The 17,474-nt window shown below is 41.4% G+C and overlaps 1 protein-coding gene and 1 gene segment (V, D, J or C); both read left to right on the forward strand.

The window, feature by feature from the left end:
• LOC134497233 (Ig mu chain C region membrane-bound form-like) overlaps positions 1–4,347 on the forward strand; it is a 440,887-nt gene extending 436,540 nt beyond the window's left edge. Inside the window, 2 exon segments of the C gene segment in view lie at positions 2,077–2,204; positions 3,870–4,347. Of these exon segments, the coding sequence occupies positions 2,077–2,204; positions 3,870–3,878 (137 nt within the window).
• LOC134495892 (uncharacterized) overlaps positions 1–17,474 on the forward strand; it is a 38,392-nt gene that overhangs the window by 12,259 nt on the left and 8,659 nt on the right. The window contains exons 2-5 of the mRNA XM_063301537.1: positions 8,623–8,940; positions 9,635–9,970; positions 11,315–11,638; positions 15,351–15,671. Of these exons, the coding sequence (XP_063157607.1) occupies positions 8,751–8,940; positions 9,635–9,970; positions 11,315–11,638; positions 15,351–15,671 (1,171 nt within the window). The 5' untranslated portion in view covers positions 8,623–8,750. The remainder of the gene's footprint in view (positions 1–8,622; positions 8,941–9,634; positions 9,971–11,314; positions 11,639–15,350; positions 15,672–17,474) is intronic.

The raw sequence follows: 17,474 nt of genomic DNA on the forward strand, positions 1-17,474 counted from the left end.
TACCCATTTCATCTTTTATAAAACATATATAATACTGCCATCCTTGATAAAATTATTATTTCCTTTTTGGTTTTTTGAGCAAATGAATTTTGTTAGAGCAGAGCAAAGACCTTCATGGTGAGCAATCATAATCTTTTCTCTTGTAAGCAGGTAAACGATAGGTTTGATGCTTCAAAACTTTTAATTTCTCCCATCTAAACCTCAAATTAATACTCTTCTGAATGTTCACTCTAGTATTTGACTCAAAAAATACTCCAGACAAATTCTTCTCCACAAGTTTTAATTGTCATAAAATAGCCACAATGCCAGAAAAGGCCAAAGAACCATCCTTTCTCCTCAAATAAGAACCAGAAGAAGGAGAAGAAGTTCATGCCCAGGGCCAAAGTGCTCATTGGAGACAAGGTGATCCATGCCCTGAATGTTCATTCTTCTCTCCCAACATACAAGGAAGAATATTGACAGTGACAAAAGTGAGGAAAATCCTCAGCAGTTCCATTCATATTTCATTAGGAAAGATCCATTCATGTTTCATTCTTATTTCAAGGAAAGATCCATAAGTATTCAATGCTACCATTGTCCTTTTCCATCTATCCTATTTCCCATTGCTTCTCAATAATGTTAAGCCATGGATCATCAACCATAGCACTTGGAAAGGCAAAATTCATCCTCAACCTCACCTCACAGCAAAATACTGGCCATCTCAGTTTTGGATGCTGTTGAATGGGAACTCAAAGTCACATTGGGAAGACTCACTAAATTGAATCCCGCTCAACTTCTTTGTAAAGATGGTAGTCTCCTTAGTGCACTTATGGATCTGACTTAGTTACCTAACTGAGCTGAGGTAGCTTGTTTTCAGACAGCAGACTAAGAATCTCTCTTTGTACTCAAGGAAAATTCAACTATCTTCATTAATATTCAGAGATAGAATAAAAGGGGAATTCAAATCAGAGTGCACTAGTTTGCTCATACATTGACATCCACTCACACAGTTACACAAAATAAAATATGGCAATATAATGGAATGGACTTTAAGTATTGTAAACCACAAATTCAGTTCTAATGAGCCACAAAGCTGACTAGTGGCCGTGATCAAACCACTTTCACTTTCTTTACAATTAGCCTAAGGTTGTGATGATGCAAGAGAGACTGATTGTAACTTCTTTTGATGGCTCAGTTTCATTTAATATTAATGTGACATATTAAAAAAGCTCACAGCCAAGGACATCCAGAGGATGAGACATCTCTTTGCCCCAAATCAGAGTGTTTTTCACAATCGAGATATTCCCAGTGCTTCTAAAAATTGTAGCAGGCCATAACAGAACATTCTGTATTCACAATCCATGACTGCAAGTTGAAAGGAACGTATGTTGTCCTTTCAAGGATTATACAAAACTCCAAAAGCCAAGGAGACAATTATTATTGTGTTCTGGGGGATTTCAAGGAGAGCACCATATCAAATGGATTTCCTGTACCCATTCAGAAAGCAAGCTTTGAACTCATCCTTAAGAGTTCACTTCTTCAAATTAATTGCCCATGATTATAGACCAACATTGCACCACATTGTCAACCAAATCAGATCAGCCTGAACATCTTGCCCCAATGCGCTGTTCCATATAAACTTTCTTCCCCTGAATCTGCAGGTGTATATATCTTTTCATTCGTGTTTATACATCTTTCTTCACATCGACAGATTTGGTGGGCTGAGTAATGCCCAAGCTAATCAATATTAAAATATTTCAATATTTGAAAATAGCCTTTAGAAGTCTGGAGAGGGTAGACCCCCACTTTTTTTTCCCCCTTCTTCGGGATGGTCTTAAGAAATGCCATCTCCCACCACTCCAAGGCTTTACTAACTTAGCTCACTTCTTCTTTCCCCATGTTTCCTCAGCTATTACTTGGCATCATCAAGTATTTATTGTCTCGTGAAGAACTTTGTGCATACCCAAGTCCCTCTGTCCTGTCCTATATCACTTTCATGGCCCTTGCATGCTACCCTTATTATATGTGCCGTTTAGCTTCAATGCAACTTCACTTCTTTCTGAACTCTAGAAGCTGACCTTCGTGTATTGTCCAAAGGTTACTTAGATGGAATTGTGGACTCTGAGGATGAAGAAGAATTCCAGAACCTCTCATCAATTCTTTCCACCTTCATCATTCTTTTCCTAGTGAGCCTCTTCTACAGTGCCACTGTGACGGTCATCAAGGTAAGACACATAGGATAGAAACCGGGGATACTGAAGTGAAATGTCCTTGATCATATTTTCTAAATAGAAAACTGGTAGACTTTAACTTGCAATTGGTGAAGCTGCCTTTTGTAGTCATCAATACCCACTTTTGGAATGGATTTCTATCATTTATTAATAATACAGAGTGATATGAAAACATACATATAGATATTTGGAAACATTTGGTAGGCATTTTCCCTTGTCTGCATACTTTTGGCTATGTGCTCTTTCATTAGAAACCAGTTTTTAAGGAGATAGTTTTCACTACTGTGGAAAGTATGTTTGTGTGCATTTCTCCTACTGTATGCTCTTTATGCTCCTTGTTCTGCACTGCAGAAAAGACAAAAGGCAAGCACATGGATCAATTTAATCAATTTATGTGTACTGAAATTGTGGAATAACCAATATCTCATATATATCTAATTGTGATATCTGGGAATACTTCAGACTGAGTTGAGAGCAGAAGTGACAGTGGAGTTACTAGAGCCAAATTCCAAATCTGATGATGTGGCAATAATTTGAACCCATTTTGGTTGTCACCATTCCTCCAATCCATTGCTCTGGTTCAGTGTTTCACCAAGGGAATTCTGGCAGTTGAAGTCCACACATCTGGAAATTGTCCAGATGTTCTCCTTTGTGGTCTATCTGCTTTATTCTCAACTACCTTCACTTCCTACCTGAATCCCTTACTACTTATCTTCAGGTTCTCCACTCCTCATATGACCCATTCTAACCAACCTTATTTTTTACCCTTTCTCTCTCCTTATTTCATTAGACCACCAGTACATAAGCTTAGAAAAGAAAGAGGATGACAAAGGTATAAATTGGTGCAGGAGGACTACAGTCCCTCAACCCCTTTATTTGGCTTCTAGAATTCTCCTTTATTGACCTATCAAGCTCAGAAACAAGATGGCAGAAAATTGGCAGCTTGGTTTTCTCCCATTCTGAGGTAGAAAACACAAGGCTCTCAGTTGGTACCTATCGTGCTCTTCCCTTTCTGAGGAAGCTGTATTATGGAACTGAAGAATGCATAGGGGGGAAATGAAAAATTTGGGGTCCACTCAGATGCATGGGACAGCCCCACACATTTTGCTTTACAACACCGTGGATTGCAACCTTTGTTCCCAAAGGACACTGAAGTCAGTGAAAGTTGTCCAGTCCAGAGCAGACAGTTGTGTGGTAGGATTCTTATAGATCAGGCAAGTGCAGCATTTACCAGTTGGTAATTACACTTGACCCCTGAATGTCATGCTGGGAAACACACTCCACGAAGCAGGGTTTGGGGCCAGGTAAAACCTAGCTTTCATTTCATTTACATTTATGTTTCAAAATATGTTTAGGCTGAATATTCACTAGTGATTTGTACCATCTTCTAAAGTCATCCAGCCACAGTGGTGCTAAAACAATAGTAATGAGAACAGGCTTGATGGTGTCTCAACAACGGTTGAGTGAGGCTAGAAAAGGCTACAAGTCTCTAATGGGATCTCACTATACCTGAGTATGGTGACTCTCCATATATGTCATCATTTCCCCCTCACTTTAAAAATTATGACTGACCACGTTTCGGGTAAGCCCACTTTCTGGGAAAATTAGGTTTCATCTCTGCTCAACAGTAACATTCTTTCTTCTTCTTTCTGATTCCAGGTGAAATAGAAAGACAGAGGCTGGTCCAACCCAAATGGCTCCACATTCGTTGACCTACTTTTTTTATTTAGGACCTTTCCATCTACTTCAGTGAAAGGAGAAAGGATTTATTTGAGAGGGATGTCATTTTTACCTTGCTTTGTATCATAGCCGTAAGATTCCATATGAGCTGAAGCAGCCCAGTTATTTACAGTTTAGATCCATGGTGAAATTTTGCTTCACTTTGTTGTGTTATATTCTGTGTGACATATATCTTTGTGGATACTTCCTTGTGTCTCGGTTATACTCATTTTTTTATCATTATTATGATTTTAGCCAGAATGGTCTGCCTGATCTAATACCTAAAAGAGCCTTACTGCACTTTTATCTTCATATGAAACAGACAGGGGATCTCTCACAATCTGTACTGACCAGAATGTTCATCTTTTTTAATTGAGATTGCCATACAATGCTGTAATAAATATCTATTCTTGATTAATGAAGTGCCTCCCTTGTGAATTGTTCTAGTACTGAAGGTGCCAGCGGTTGTTACTGCAGAATCTCAATTTGCTTTTTGGACAAACTTAGTTCAGCCACGCAATTTGTTTTCTGAACCTTACAGTAGTTGACATTGCAAGACTGGGAATGCTGGAGGGGGGTGGTTTCTCGAATCCTTCCCAACCCTTTACTAACGGTGGCTGTCCTAACAACCAGGAAACACACTGAGACAAGGAACTGGTCTCTAATATTTATTGCTAGTACTTAACAGGAATCCTAACAAACTGAAGAAGCGTGGGAAAAACCCAGACATATAACCCCCAAGGGTTAAGGCGGTCCCGATCTGTGTCTCTTGGAATGGCTGAACAATTCCTCAGTGCTACGCATGTGCTTGACAGTCTGGATGGGAGCCCCCTGCTCGCCATCCTTACTCATGACAGTGGCCATATACTTGAGGATATATATGTGTTGGGAAGCACAGGAAAGGCTGCATGCTCTATGCTGGATAACAGAACTGGAAGGAGGAGGGAAGGGCATTGGAATGGAACAGTGGGCAACCTTCTTCCTTGCTGCCCAATTTCCTCACCCACGGGGATGCAAAGGGGGTTATGGATGAGGGCCATTTTAAAAGAGAATCTATCTTTTGCCAGCTTCTCTCTCTCTCTCTCTCTCACACACACACACACACACACACACCAAAGTTGGTCCCCTTCCATCCATTTGCAGAGTTATCCTGCTCATTAACAGACGGAGTTCCAGATCCTGCACATAATCTCTATGCAACCTTCTGTTGGGGGTGGAAAGAACAACAAGGATGGCTAGATCCTCTGATGGTCAAGGTGTTCCCTCCAGTTGGTGTCGCAAGGTTATTTGCGCTTCATGTCCAACACTCATTTGGGAGCGAAATTCCCCAGACACCACCAAACTTGTTTGGAGTGGAAGGCCATGAATGTTCAGCAGACTCAATTTGTCTTCCATGGGCAGAAGTATTCTCTGCCAGGTATCAAATCTGTATTCCATACGCCAAGGAGATACACATTTCCAGACACATGTATTTCAGTCAGTCAATTTATCAGCAGAAGAGGCAACTGTGAACAAACCTTTGTCATCCACAGACCGAAATAAGTTAATACATGGTGGTTCATTTAAGCAAATCCATGTTTAAGTTGGTGTCCTGTATTTTGGAAATTTAAAAAAAAAATCTTAATTGAAAGAGGCAATTCTTCTGTTCCTTTGGTCATGTCTCAAGTCCTACTTAAATTTCAGATCATTTACTGATGCAGAACAGAAATAACTCTTTTCCCCAACTTGGATTCTGGTTCCTGTAGGTCATTTCCTGGCTTTTCTGGGCCATTTTCAGTCATGAAGCATATGCTGATTGAAGTCTACCAAGTGTAGAGAGTGTTGTGGATGTTGTACACAGAGACTGAAACATCTGGTCTTCCCTTCTAAAACAAAAGTCTTTGGTGAATTGACTGCAGAAGAAAGTTTATACAGTACCTTCCTCCTTGACTACATTTAGATTTTGGTTGTTCTGTAGGTTGATTGCTTCAAGCAATAGCTCCCACACGGCCTCTAAAATTTTGACTTTCACAAATGTTTATCAGAAGCTTAGCAGACTCCTCAGCCTCAATAATACAGGCTTCCCTAAAAACAATATCCCAGCATTATACAGCCATGGACAATAGAAAGAAATACATCAGGGCTTACTCTCAGTTTATCCATCCAGTGCAGGATTTTATTCATTTTATTTATTTTATCAAATTTTGCAACCGCCCATCTCCCCCAAAAGGGAAGGATGTCCTTGCCAGGAAAATAAATGCACATATAATTTCTTAATGTGCTTGGTGCTCTCTGAGCTTGGTTGTTTGCTTGCAGACGTTTCATTACCTGACTAGGTAACTTCATCAGTGCTAGTGAGGGTGGGGTTTGTTCCCTGTTTATATACAGTAGCTCACCCTGCCAGTGTTGGTGGGGGTGTGGTTTTCCCCTTCGAAGTTCCTTGATTTGGGTATTGGTCTCTGATTGATTGTTTGTCTGGTGTTAATCCCTGCTTATCTGGGTGTTGGTTGCTGGAGAGGATGTGTTATGGTCCTTTTCTTTCCTTCTTACTTTTTTATTGTCTCTTTTGAATGGTGTATTAATGTGGTTTATCTCTCTGTGTCTATTGATGGCTGATCTGTTTGAATGCCAAGCTTCCAGGAATTGCCTAGTGGTTTGGATTTAGCTTGGTCTAGCTTGCTCACAGTTTCCCAGCTGAAACTGTGGCTGAATCTGTCCAGGTGTTGTGAGATTAAGGAGTTTTCATCATGTCTTCTGACAGCTAGTTGATGTTCATGGATGTGCTCTGCTAGTCTTCTGCATGAAGCTTGGCAAAGAGATAAACCACATTTATAAGCTTGGAATTGAGATAAACTACATTGATAAACCAGACAAACAATCAAGCAGAGACCAATACCCAAATCAAGGAACTTCCAAGGGGAAAACCACACCCCCACCAACACTGGCAGGGCAAGCTACTGTATATAAACAGGGAACAAACCCCACCCTCACTAGCACTGATGAAGTTACCTAGTCAGGTAATGAAACATCTGCAAGCAAACAACCAAGCTCAGAGAGCACCAAGCACATTAGGAAATTATATGTGCATTTATTTTCCCGGCAAGGACATCCTTCCCTTTTGGGCAAGCTACTGTATATAAACAGAGAGGAACCCCCACCCTCACTAGCTCTGATGATGTTACCTAGCTGGGTAATGAAACATCTGCAAGCAAACAACCAAGCTCAGAGAGCACCAAGGACTCCACATTCAACCCTGAACTACATATATTTTCCTCTATTGGAATTTCCTAATGTTCCCAAATATCAAAATATATAAACTTAGTATCATGGGCAACAATATAGCTGATAGAGGGTTTAATATGGATTGCTGGGTTGAATATCTTAACTTACATTCATGGTGATCTCAGTATCAAGAAAACCAGAGTCCCCTTTTTGGGAGAGATGGGCGGTGATAGAAATTTGAAGAACAAAATGTTGAAGGACAGCTGCACGTGACTTATTTAATACATTTTGACCTAATTCAAACTAAAATGAAATGCAGTGAATATTTGGAGGGAATGAAGGGAAAGAGGAAGGAAGAGGGAGGGAGGATGAGATGTTGATCAGAAAATGTCAGCTCCACAAGGTAGACCAGAACAGGAAATCAAGTTAGCCTCCAAAGGAAGGCTAAAACTACTTTTATTGAGATTGGCTATAATGCCAGTATCTTGCGAATCTGTTTGTGCTGTAACCCCTTCTTATAGTTCAGTAAATAAGGGAGGCATCTGCCTGAGCCATTTCTGAACGTTACTTGATTCTGGACTTCAAAAAAAATGCTTCAGCTCCTTTGGCCTGGACAATAGAATCTCTGCCAAGTCATCTTTCTTATTCTCTACAGAAGTACTCTATTTATTAATGGGAAAAATATACAGCTGCCATTTGGTATATTTGCAAAATGGTCACCTCCATTTTTTTGCATGTGCAGAACAGGGTAACCATGTGTTTTTTCCAGAACATCTGGAAAAACAGAGTGTATGCAGAAGTTGCCTGCCATGTTTTGTTATTAGTTTCTAGTGGTCAGGTGCCCCATCATGTATCACCTCCTTGATGCCAGTGGAGAAGATTCAGAGTGGACAGATTTCAATTTTTTCCTGGGTTTTGTAAAAAGTTTTGTATCTTTTCTTTATTTGTCTAAATTACCTAATTTTTTGTTTACACTACTTCTTTTTTACAGTGCTGATTGTTGGTGGGAGACTCCTGTGATTACCAAAACAGGTTCAGGAGCTACCTCATTCCATATCAATAGTAGTGGTATCTTAGCATTCAGTCATAATAAAATCCAAGTGGGTGTAATTGCATTTATTGACATTCAGCCAAAAATAAGATATTTCAGAAAAAAACAGTATAAAGGCTCCATAAAGGCTTTTAAGCTATAGCATGATTGATTGATTGATTGATTGATTGATTGATTGATTGATTGATTGGCTTTTCTGTTTCTTCAACAATCAGGGCTTAATATTTTAAAACTTAAAAACTACACACTATATGTATAACAAACAAAATCAAATTTGGAATTACAATTACAATTAAAATTAAATTAAATTAAATTAAAGTTGATGGAAGCTTTTAATTTAATTAAATCCAGCTTAGCATAATCGAACTCATTTCAAGATTGGTTCCCAACCTGAAATGTTTCCTGTTGCCTCCCATCACTTTATTTTTTTCTCTCCTACAGTTTCTACGAAAGTAACTCCTTCCATCCTCCCCCTTTGGCCCTGCTGTAACTCCAATAATAAGGAAGATACTGAGAGTGTCACTTTTGCTTGCCTGCTCATTGAATATGGTGTAAATACTTTGGAAATCATGTGGGAACCTGACGCTCCAGGAGAGAAAAAATTCCCATCGCAGCAAGTGACCGGACAGAACTGGTTTATGACAAGTCAGCTCACAGTCCCTTCCTCCAGCTTCTCAAAAGTACCTTACAAATGCCTTGCCAAGGCAAAGTCAAATGGGAAAGCATCTGACCTTCCCTCGGCCACCTTCACAAACCAATGTAAGTTTCTTCAAGAGGCTGAGCAAGGGGAGGTTAAGGCCACCAGAGGGCTGATGGGTAGATGTGGTGCTGGGACTCTGCCAGGTGTGTGTGCCCAATCTGGGGGACAGTGGTGTGCACAGAAACAGGGAAGGTGAGCCTCTTGGGTTGCCATGAGCCAGGATAATTGTCCCTGTTGCCAATCACCCATTCCCGAGACCCCAGTAGGGGAAATACGGAAACTGGGAAGCCAGACAAGCACAAAAGAAACCCAGTCCTTCTCTCAGCAACCATAATGAGGGAGAGCATCAGCAAGAAGAGATGTCTCTTCTCTCCCCAATCTCCACATAATGAAGTGCTCATGGCAGGCGCATGAAGTACGCCACAGTCTCATTTCCCTGAGAGCTGGGGCTAAAAAGGTTGGGAGAACGTAACCCAACGTTTGAAGGTCCATGCTAACCATGAAGTCAAATGTATGGGTTAGCATTTTGTATCATTCTTTAAAACCTTGAAAATACCAGCACACAAGGGGAGTTAGTTTCCCTCCCCCCAACCAAAGTGGCCCTTTGGCTTGAGAAGGAAGATGGAACAAAGGCCATCTTTTCTTCCATCCCAAGTAGTAGCCTCAGAAGAAAGAGCGGGCTTCACTGAGGTCAAGTCTGAGAGAAAGATTAAAAGACACTTCTTCTTTTATCGTTGCCCTTTCCATTCTCAGATTGCATTTGGCAGCCTCTGAAGCCAGTTGACATTCAGATCTTAACACCCAGTTGCAGCAAACAGGGCTCAGAGGCCAACGTGGAGCTGATGTGCTTCTTAAGAAGCCTTAGTGGCGGAAAAGCTGAAGTGGAATGGCTGAAGAATGGAGTAGAGATCCAGAAGAAAGTAGAGGTGGCATTGAAAGCTGATGCAGGGAAGGGTGGTGGTTACTCCAGTTTCATCCACATGAACATCAGCAAAGAGAGTTGGGACAAAGGGGACCGCTACACCTGTAAAGTGACTCGCCCGCCAGGCAGCCAAAACATAACAACGCACAATACCAGCAAATGTCAAGGTGAGGATTACCACCTAAGAGGTTATGGGCAACAGAGTGATGGACGGGTAAGAAGTGATCTGGGCAGATTATCACCTGGGACTTACCCTAAGATATGCTTCTGAAGATGTGCTAGGAGTTTGGGAAGCCCATCTGGGTGACACTGGGCTGATTGAAGGCTAGCACTGGAGCCTGAGATTATCATCCCTTATTCATATAAACTAATTACAACTTATGCAGCAGTTGTGACCATTTCTGGAATAGGAGACTGTGCTATCAGTTTATTATTCCCTTTTCATGCAGCTGAATTCTTGCAATTTGTTCTATGTGGGGCTGCATTTGAAAACCATACAGAAGCTTCAGCTGCTCCAGGATACAGTGGCCCAAACAGTTATGGAAGTATCTAGGTTTACCCAGATAAAACTACTACTCCAGAAGCTGCATGAATCCACATTCAACTTTTGGATATGGGAAAAGGTGTTACTTATCCCCTTTAAAGCCTTATACAGCTTAGGGCTTGGATATCTCTAAGACCACCTTCTCCAAGTTGAGTCTGCACTCCCAATGGGATCTAATAGAGAGGGCTTGCTGAGGGTCCCAAATCTAAGGGCATGCCATCTCCATGGATCCCATGCTCAAACCTTCTCACTGAAGACCCCTCTACCCCCAGATATTCAGGCCACCCCCTCCCTATTATAGTTTTGTAGAGCTGTGAAAATACATTTCTTTAAAGAACTCTATGGGGACCTATGAAGATTCTGCTGCTCAGATTTTCACATCAGGGCCTTGTGGTTGTTTATCTTAATGGTATGATGTACTTAAATTCTTAATTGAACATTAAGATGAACAACTTAATTGAAATCCACACAGATATAATAAGCCAACATCTTAACAATAATAAATGCCAACCTTTAAGAAGGTCCCTAAGAACTGACTCTTCCCTCAGCCACTTGGCCAGGACGTTAGATGAACCAGTGGTAATTATATGAGGTCTGTTTATAGTTTAGTATGTCATGTAAATGAATTTTATTGTTGCACTTACATATTTTGATTTTTTTTAGCCCTGGCTATCTGCCAAGAGTAACTTGGTGAGTGGTTGGCCAGACAAATAGACAGACAGATAGACGTAGATGTAAATATATAAAGTTTGAGCCTGGTATTAATGCTTTTCATAAGCAGCTGTTCAACCTAGGACATTGCTCAGTTTTCCTTAATTTTATTATTTTAAAAAAAAAACTGTCTTGCTGCATGTTAGCAAATCAGTCACTGCTGCTAAATCACTAATCATTTCTCCCCATGCAAGAAGTGCTATCCTCAGATAGTATTATAGCCTTTGTATCATCTGTCTCTTGACGTTCTCCACAGTGTGCTATGGTTGTACGCATCGGCCCATCCTGCTTTTTACCAAACCATCTTATAAAAGCCTGCTTGATGAGTCGGCCATCCTAGTCTGCACTGTGATTTCTTCTAACCTTGAAAGTGCTCAGATAACCTGGCTGGTGGATGGCAAGCCCAGCAGTGATGGTGTGACTGAGAAGGTGAAGACAGATGCTAATGGAAGTCAGAACCTGAGAAGTAATCATTCGGTGTCTTTGGAGCAATGGACAAAGGGCACCATCTTCACTTGCAAAGTAGCCGGGGCTTGCTTTGAAGAACTCACAGAAGAAATAACCATCAAAAAAGATACTCGTGAGTAGATTGTCAAGCCCCTTACGGCGCCTCTCTGTCAAGGAAGCAAGAGTTACATAACTTCACAATAAAAAGTTTTAATGTGCAAAACAGGAGTAACATAAAGTATCTTGGAAGTTGTGATGGAAATCAGCTACCCTTTGTTATTAGTGACTTCATTAAAGTAGAGTTTCTTTGAACATTTTGATTTCCTTTTCCAAGGTATTTTGCAACTTGGGCTGATGTTTATGAGATAAGCTACCAAGGAATTCCTCTCCTCTCTGTTGGCAGTTTAAGTCTAGCATTTCCCCAAATTCTTTTTCAACCTCCTCGCAATCTTTCACATGGATGGGCTTCACAAATTCATCTTTTCCTTCCTGGCCCTTTTTACTCTTTCCATGTTTCTGAAGGCCAAAAAATAATGGCCAGGAGGATCAGCCGTATGGCCTGCTTGCGATATTTTAATGTCTACCGCAGAGAAACAAAAAATGGCATCTAGTTATACACAGACAGAAGTTCTCTGATGCATGAAAAGAAAGCACTTGAGCTGAAGAAATGACTAAGGGGCCCTCCTTCAAGTCCAACCTTTTAGCAAATAGAGGAAATTCACACACATACTGTACACACAAATCTATATGCAAAGACACATTTTGAGAGTCAGTGCGTAGTGCGAAGGGATTGACCAAGGATTGGGGAAAGCCAAGTTCACTCCCAGCCTTGAAGCACTTTCAGTGATTCTGGGCCAGCCTGCCTCCAAAGTGTTATTGTTATGAGGATCCCCAAGCAAGCTACCTAGAGTTCCTGAAGGGATATAAAATTAAGAAATACATTTTTAAAAATAGCAGTAAATTGTATGGGTGCATCACACACATATTCCATCCGCCTCCTTCTAAAATGATTCCTATTGTTCCCCTAGACTAGGACAGGATGGAACATCTTCTCTGCTCTTAAATTTCCCTGAAAAAACTCCATATTCTGCCTTGTTACTTCACCAGAAGAAAGAGTCAGGGTTTTTTTTTCCGGATAATCAAAAGGAAGCAAAAAGTTGGTATGGTCACAGTGAGGCCTCACGCATTGATTTGTATCTTATTTGGTTCTTTCTGATAGAGCAAGCCAAATGGGACTGGCAGCTCAGCTGCATGAGATTATCATATTCAACATGCACAGGGGTGTCTGTTGGACCTCTGACAGCATGACAAATGAGTTGTGATGTCATAGCATGACTCCCACCCCTTATGCACATGCTCTGACATCACAACACATGTACAGTTTGAATGGTGACCTTACACACAATACATTTTCTGCTTGCCTCTCTGGATACACCTGACTGTGAAATTACAGACTGACTGGGCAGATCTGGGGAAGGAAAAATTGGGAAAGAAAACAGGCACTAAATTAGGAATCAGCCAGTTTGGTTAGTGGTTAAAAACACTGGATTTAGAGAGGGGAGACCAGGTTCTTAGGCATGAAAGCCAGTTGTATGATTTTGGGCCAGTCATTCTCTCTTTGTGGTAGGAAAAAGATTTTGGCAAACCACTTCCAAAATGATGATAATAATGCTACTATGGGTAATCCTCATTTAACGACCACAATTGGAACCAGCATTTTGGATGCTAAGCAAAGCAGTCATTAAGCGAATCTGACCCAATTTTATTACTTTTGTGGTGGTCATTAAGTGAATCGACATGGCTGTTAAGTGAACCATGTGGTCATTAAGTGAATTATGCAGTTCCCCATTGATTTTGCTTGCCAGAAGCCAGCCGGGAAGGTAGAAAATGGTGATCGTGTGACCACGAGATGTAGCAGCGGTCATAAATGCAAACTGGTCATAAGTGTGAGGACTGGCCCTAAGTCAGGTTTTTTCAGCACCATTGTAAGTCCAAACCATCACTAAACAAATGGTTGTTAAGTGAGGACTACCTGTAATACTAATACTAATAATAACATATTAAACTTGCATGCCACCCAACTCTCAATGACGTGGGGCCACTCACAACAATCAGACAAAGAAGTTACAATAAAATCAATAAAAGATAAAGATAAAAGATGACAAGTGTGATGAAACGAGGGGTCTCACTCTCCCTCATCGAAGGCCTGGGAGAACAGCCAGGTCTTCACTTCTCTTTTAAACAGTAGAAGAGTGGGAACCATTCAGATCTCAGCAGGCAGGTGCTGCTACACAGATGGCACACTTCCAGAGTCTTGAGACATGACCTAGTTTAATCAAAGGCACCCAGAGCATGCCAATCCTGCAGGATTGAATCAGCCAGGCAGATGCCATGGGAGCCAGGTGGTCCCTCAAGTACCCAGGCTGTCTGCCATAGAGAGCTTTATAGGTAACAACCAGCCCCTTGACTTGCACCCAGAAGCAAACTGGCAACCAGTGCAGCTCAGAAAGCAGAGTGTTACATGGGCATACCAATGCATGCCCATTATTGCTTGTACCACCGCACTCTGGACCAGTTGAAACTTCCAGGTGGTCTTCAAGGGTAGCCCCATGTAGAGCTTGTTGCAGTAGTCAAGCCATGGTGTGACTAGGGCATGAGTGACTGTCTGAAGGGGCCCCTGATCTAGAAAAGAAAACTTCATGGACCTCTTTATGTAGTCACCAGGAGTCCAGACTAACCCAAAAGGCCATAACAAAGCAGAGAAATTAGAGGACAGGTGGCAGTTGTGTCTAGGAGGGCCTTTGCACAGCTTTGTGTTGTGTGCCAATCGCGCCCCTTCCTGGATCAGGAGGCTCTGCTCACAGTCACTCATGCCCTTGTCACCTCCAGATTGGACTACTGTAATGCGTTCTACATGGGGCTGCCTTTGAAGAGTATCTGGAAGCTTCAACTGGTACAGAATGCGGCTGCACGGGCAGTTACACGTCTGCTTCGCAAGCTGCATTGGCTGCCAGTCTGCTTCTGGGTCCAATTCAAGGTGGTGGTTTTGACCTGTAAAGCCCTTCATGGCATGGGCCCAGGCTCCCAGAGGGACCACCTCTCCCGGATTACATCAGCCCATCCCATTAGATCCAGCAGGAGAGGTATGCTATGGGTTCCATCAGCCAGGGACTTGCATTTGGTGGGTCCCAGGAGGCGGGCCTTCTCTGTCATGGCTCCCGCCTTGTAGAACATTCTCCCCACTGATGTTAGGCTCGCTCCTTCCCTGCTATCCTTTAGGAAGTCCCTCAAGACCTGGTGATGTCATCAGGCCTGGGGGTCTTTGGGAACGGGAGACATTCTTAAATGGCTCCGCTGTGATTGACATTCTTGCTGTCTCCGTGGGGCTTGTAAATTTTAAATTTTTTGATGATATTTTTATTTTAACAATTACTTTTTATCTGTTGATAACGATTCTTTTTTTTTTAATCTATCTGCCGTTTTATCTCATGGTTGTATGCCACCCAGAGTCGCTTTGTGTGCGATGGGCAGCCGTATCAATATGATTAATAAATAAACAAATAAATAAATATGATTAATAAATAAACAAACAAATAAATAAAGGTAGGACTATGAGCCTTGTCTAGAAATGTCCAGCGCCAAAAGCAGAGAGAGAAGCATTAAAACCAAAATCTTAATTTGGAAACAATTCTATTTCTTTCTTGGCCTTCTTTACATCATTACCCATTGGGAGTTTAAAAATAATGTCAAGGTCATTTAGTTAAAGCGATGCCCTGAACAGGCGAAAGTACCATGTTATTTTCTATTCTAAAAACGCTGTGTGTTGCTTTTCTTTTTCGACTTAGAAATTCAAGCACCCTCTGTCCTCATTTCTCGAGCCTCCCTGGATATTTCGTTCAACAGCATCACTGCTCTCATTCTTATCTGCGATGTGAGTGGATTTTCCCCAGCAGAAATTAGCATCTCGTGGAAAAGAAATAATGTATCCCTGAATGAAAAGCTGTATGATAATGGGATTGCAACACAGACTGCAAACGGGTACTCCATTTACAGCATCTTGAGAATTGGCAGGGATGAACCGGGAGGAAAGGGAGGCGGATACCACTGTGTAGTGCACCATCCTGCTTCTCAAATTCCATACACGGCTTATGAAAATGTACCCATTGGTAAGTGGACCTTCTAAGGTGGGTGCGGAAGGTGTGACGATGAGTCAAATTGCAAGCATGGTGGATCTTCTGCCAACAGATTCTTCACTGTAAAGGCTTCATAAGCAGAAAGATCACAAACATCCTTTGGTTTAGCACTTCAGCACTGCTGAGATGCAGGTCCATTAATGGAAAGAAGGACCCATTCATTGGAAAATATCGCTAATTATTTAAGGTGCTACATGTGTGGCACTGTTAAGTTGTTATTCTGAGGAGCCCAGATGAAAATTTATATTATGGAGCAGCAGAGATTCTTGTGCCTTACAGAGCCCTTCCCCCCAAAACTCAACACTGTCCAAATCCTGATCACAATTTCATACAAAATTGTGACAATCGCTTGCAATATCTTATGAGATCTTGTCAGACCTCACTCCTTCCTTCCTTCCATCACATCCAACTGTGTAATGGTATCCAGAGTCCAGGGACAGCTGCTGTTGGCTTAATCTTCTAGCTGTGATTAGTGGAGGACCAGCTCCTGGGTAAAACCTGCCTCCCTGAGTGCCGCTATGTAGGACAAGCTCAACTAGCAATCAAGCTCAACCATATTTTACAAAGGAGTGGACAAGAGTCATGGAAAAGGAAGGAGAGAGGAATATCAAATCCAAAATATTCTATTCCCTGCAACCAATCCAAAATTTGTCACATGCCAACTTGCAATCTTAACAGGAGAAAAGAGTCCAGGCGCCAAGATTAAGAGCAATAGTAATCTGGGTTTAAGCAAATATGTTTATAAGATAAATATATTGATCAATTATAATATTTTTATGCATACCCAGGGTATATCTACAGGGGTAGTACATGGAAAGCAGGGTGTGTCTCGATTCAGCGAAATGCCTGCTAAAATGAATCCTGTCATGTCTTTAATCCTAAATTCTGTGAGTCAGTGCAAATACTAATAGAGGGGACCCGGTCCAGTTCATACAAGTATCTGCATTGTGCAAATGATTCTGACAATGGGTTTTCCATGTTAAACAGCCATCAAAATCAAACACCACTGATGGAGCATTCACACAATCTTGCCTCATTTCTGTCCTTTCAAAGGAATCAGTTCATACTTTTGCCTAAAGAAGAACTGCGGGGGGTGCAGGAACAACTGGAAAAAAGCAGAAGGATGGGATGGATTTTTTTTTCCCTTTTTCTTCTATTGGAAAATGTTGACATTTTAGGGAACTCACATGAAAAATTAAGGTAAACGAATATTTTCTTCAAGTCAAACTTAGTTCCTGCCTGACCTCAAGGACAGGTCCATAACATCTACCTGACAGCAGTACAGAAGTGATGGACAGTGTCTCTTCCTGGGAAGTTTTCAACTCCCTGGTCTAGCTCGCAGTTCTGGAATTCCCCAAATGTCTCACCTCCAAATCCTAACCATCCCTGATCCTGCTTAGCTTCCCAGACCAAACAAAAACATCTAGCTGGTATCGTCTTATTTTGTTCATGTCCCAAATGCTTTGAAAGAAGTTTTATTCACTCACTTGTTATCATACAATGTTTATGCCAAACACTCTAGTGTATCCGAGCATGATCGTTTCTATATATACAACATTCAAACCAAACATGCATTTAATGAGAAAAGCAAACCTCCTTCATTGTTGGTTAATAGCTGCTTGCTTTTTTCTGGGGACTCTGACCTAGGATTGATATCTGAAGCTACATCATATATTTGCTGTTCTTTGATTTTTCTCACTGAGGCGGTTGAACTTTTCTCTCAGCTGGCTATGCAACCAATGTCCTGCTACCACTCTAAGATGTATATGCTGTGGG

This window comes from Candoia aspera, chromosome 4 (assembly GCF_035149785.1).
Source record: "Candoia aspera isolate rCanAsp1 chromosome 4, rCanAsp1.hap2, whole genome shotgun sequence".
In the NCBI taxonomy this organism is placed as follows: domain Eukaryota; kingdom Metazoa; phylum Chordata; class Lepidosauria; order Squamata; family Boidae; genus Candoia; species Candoia aspera.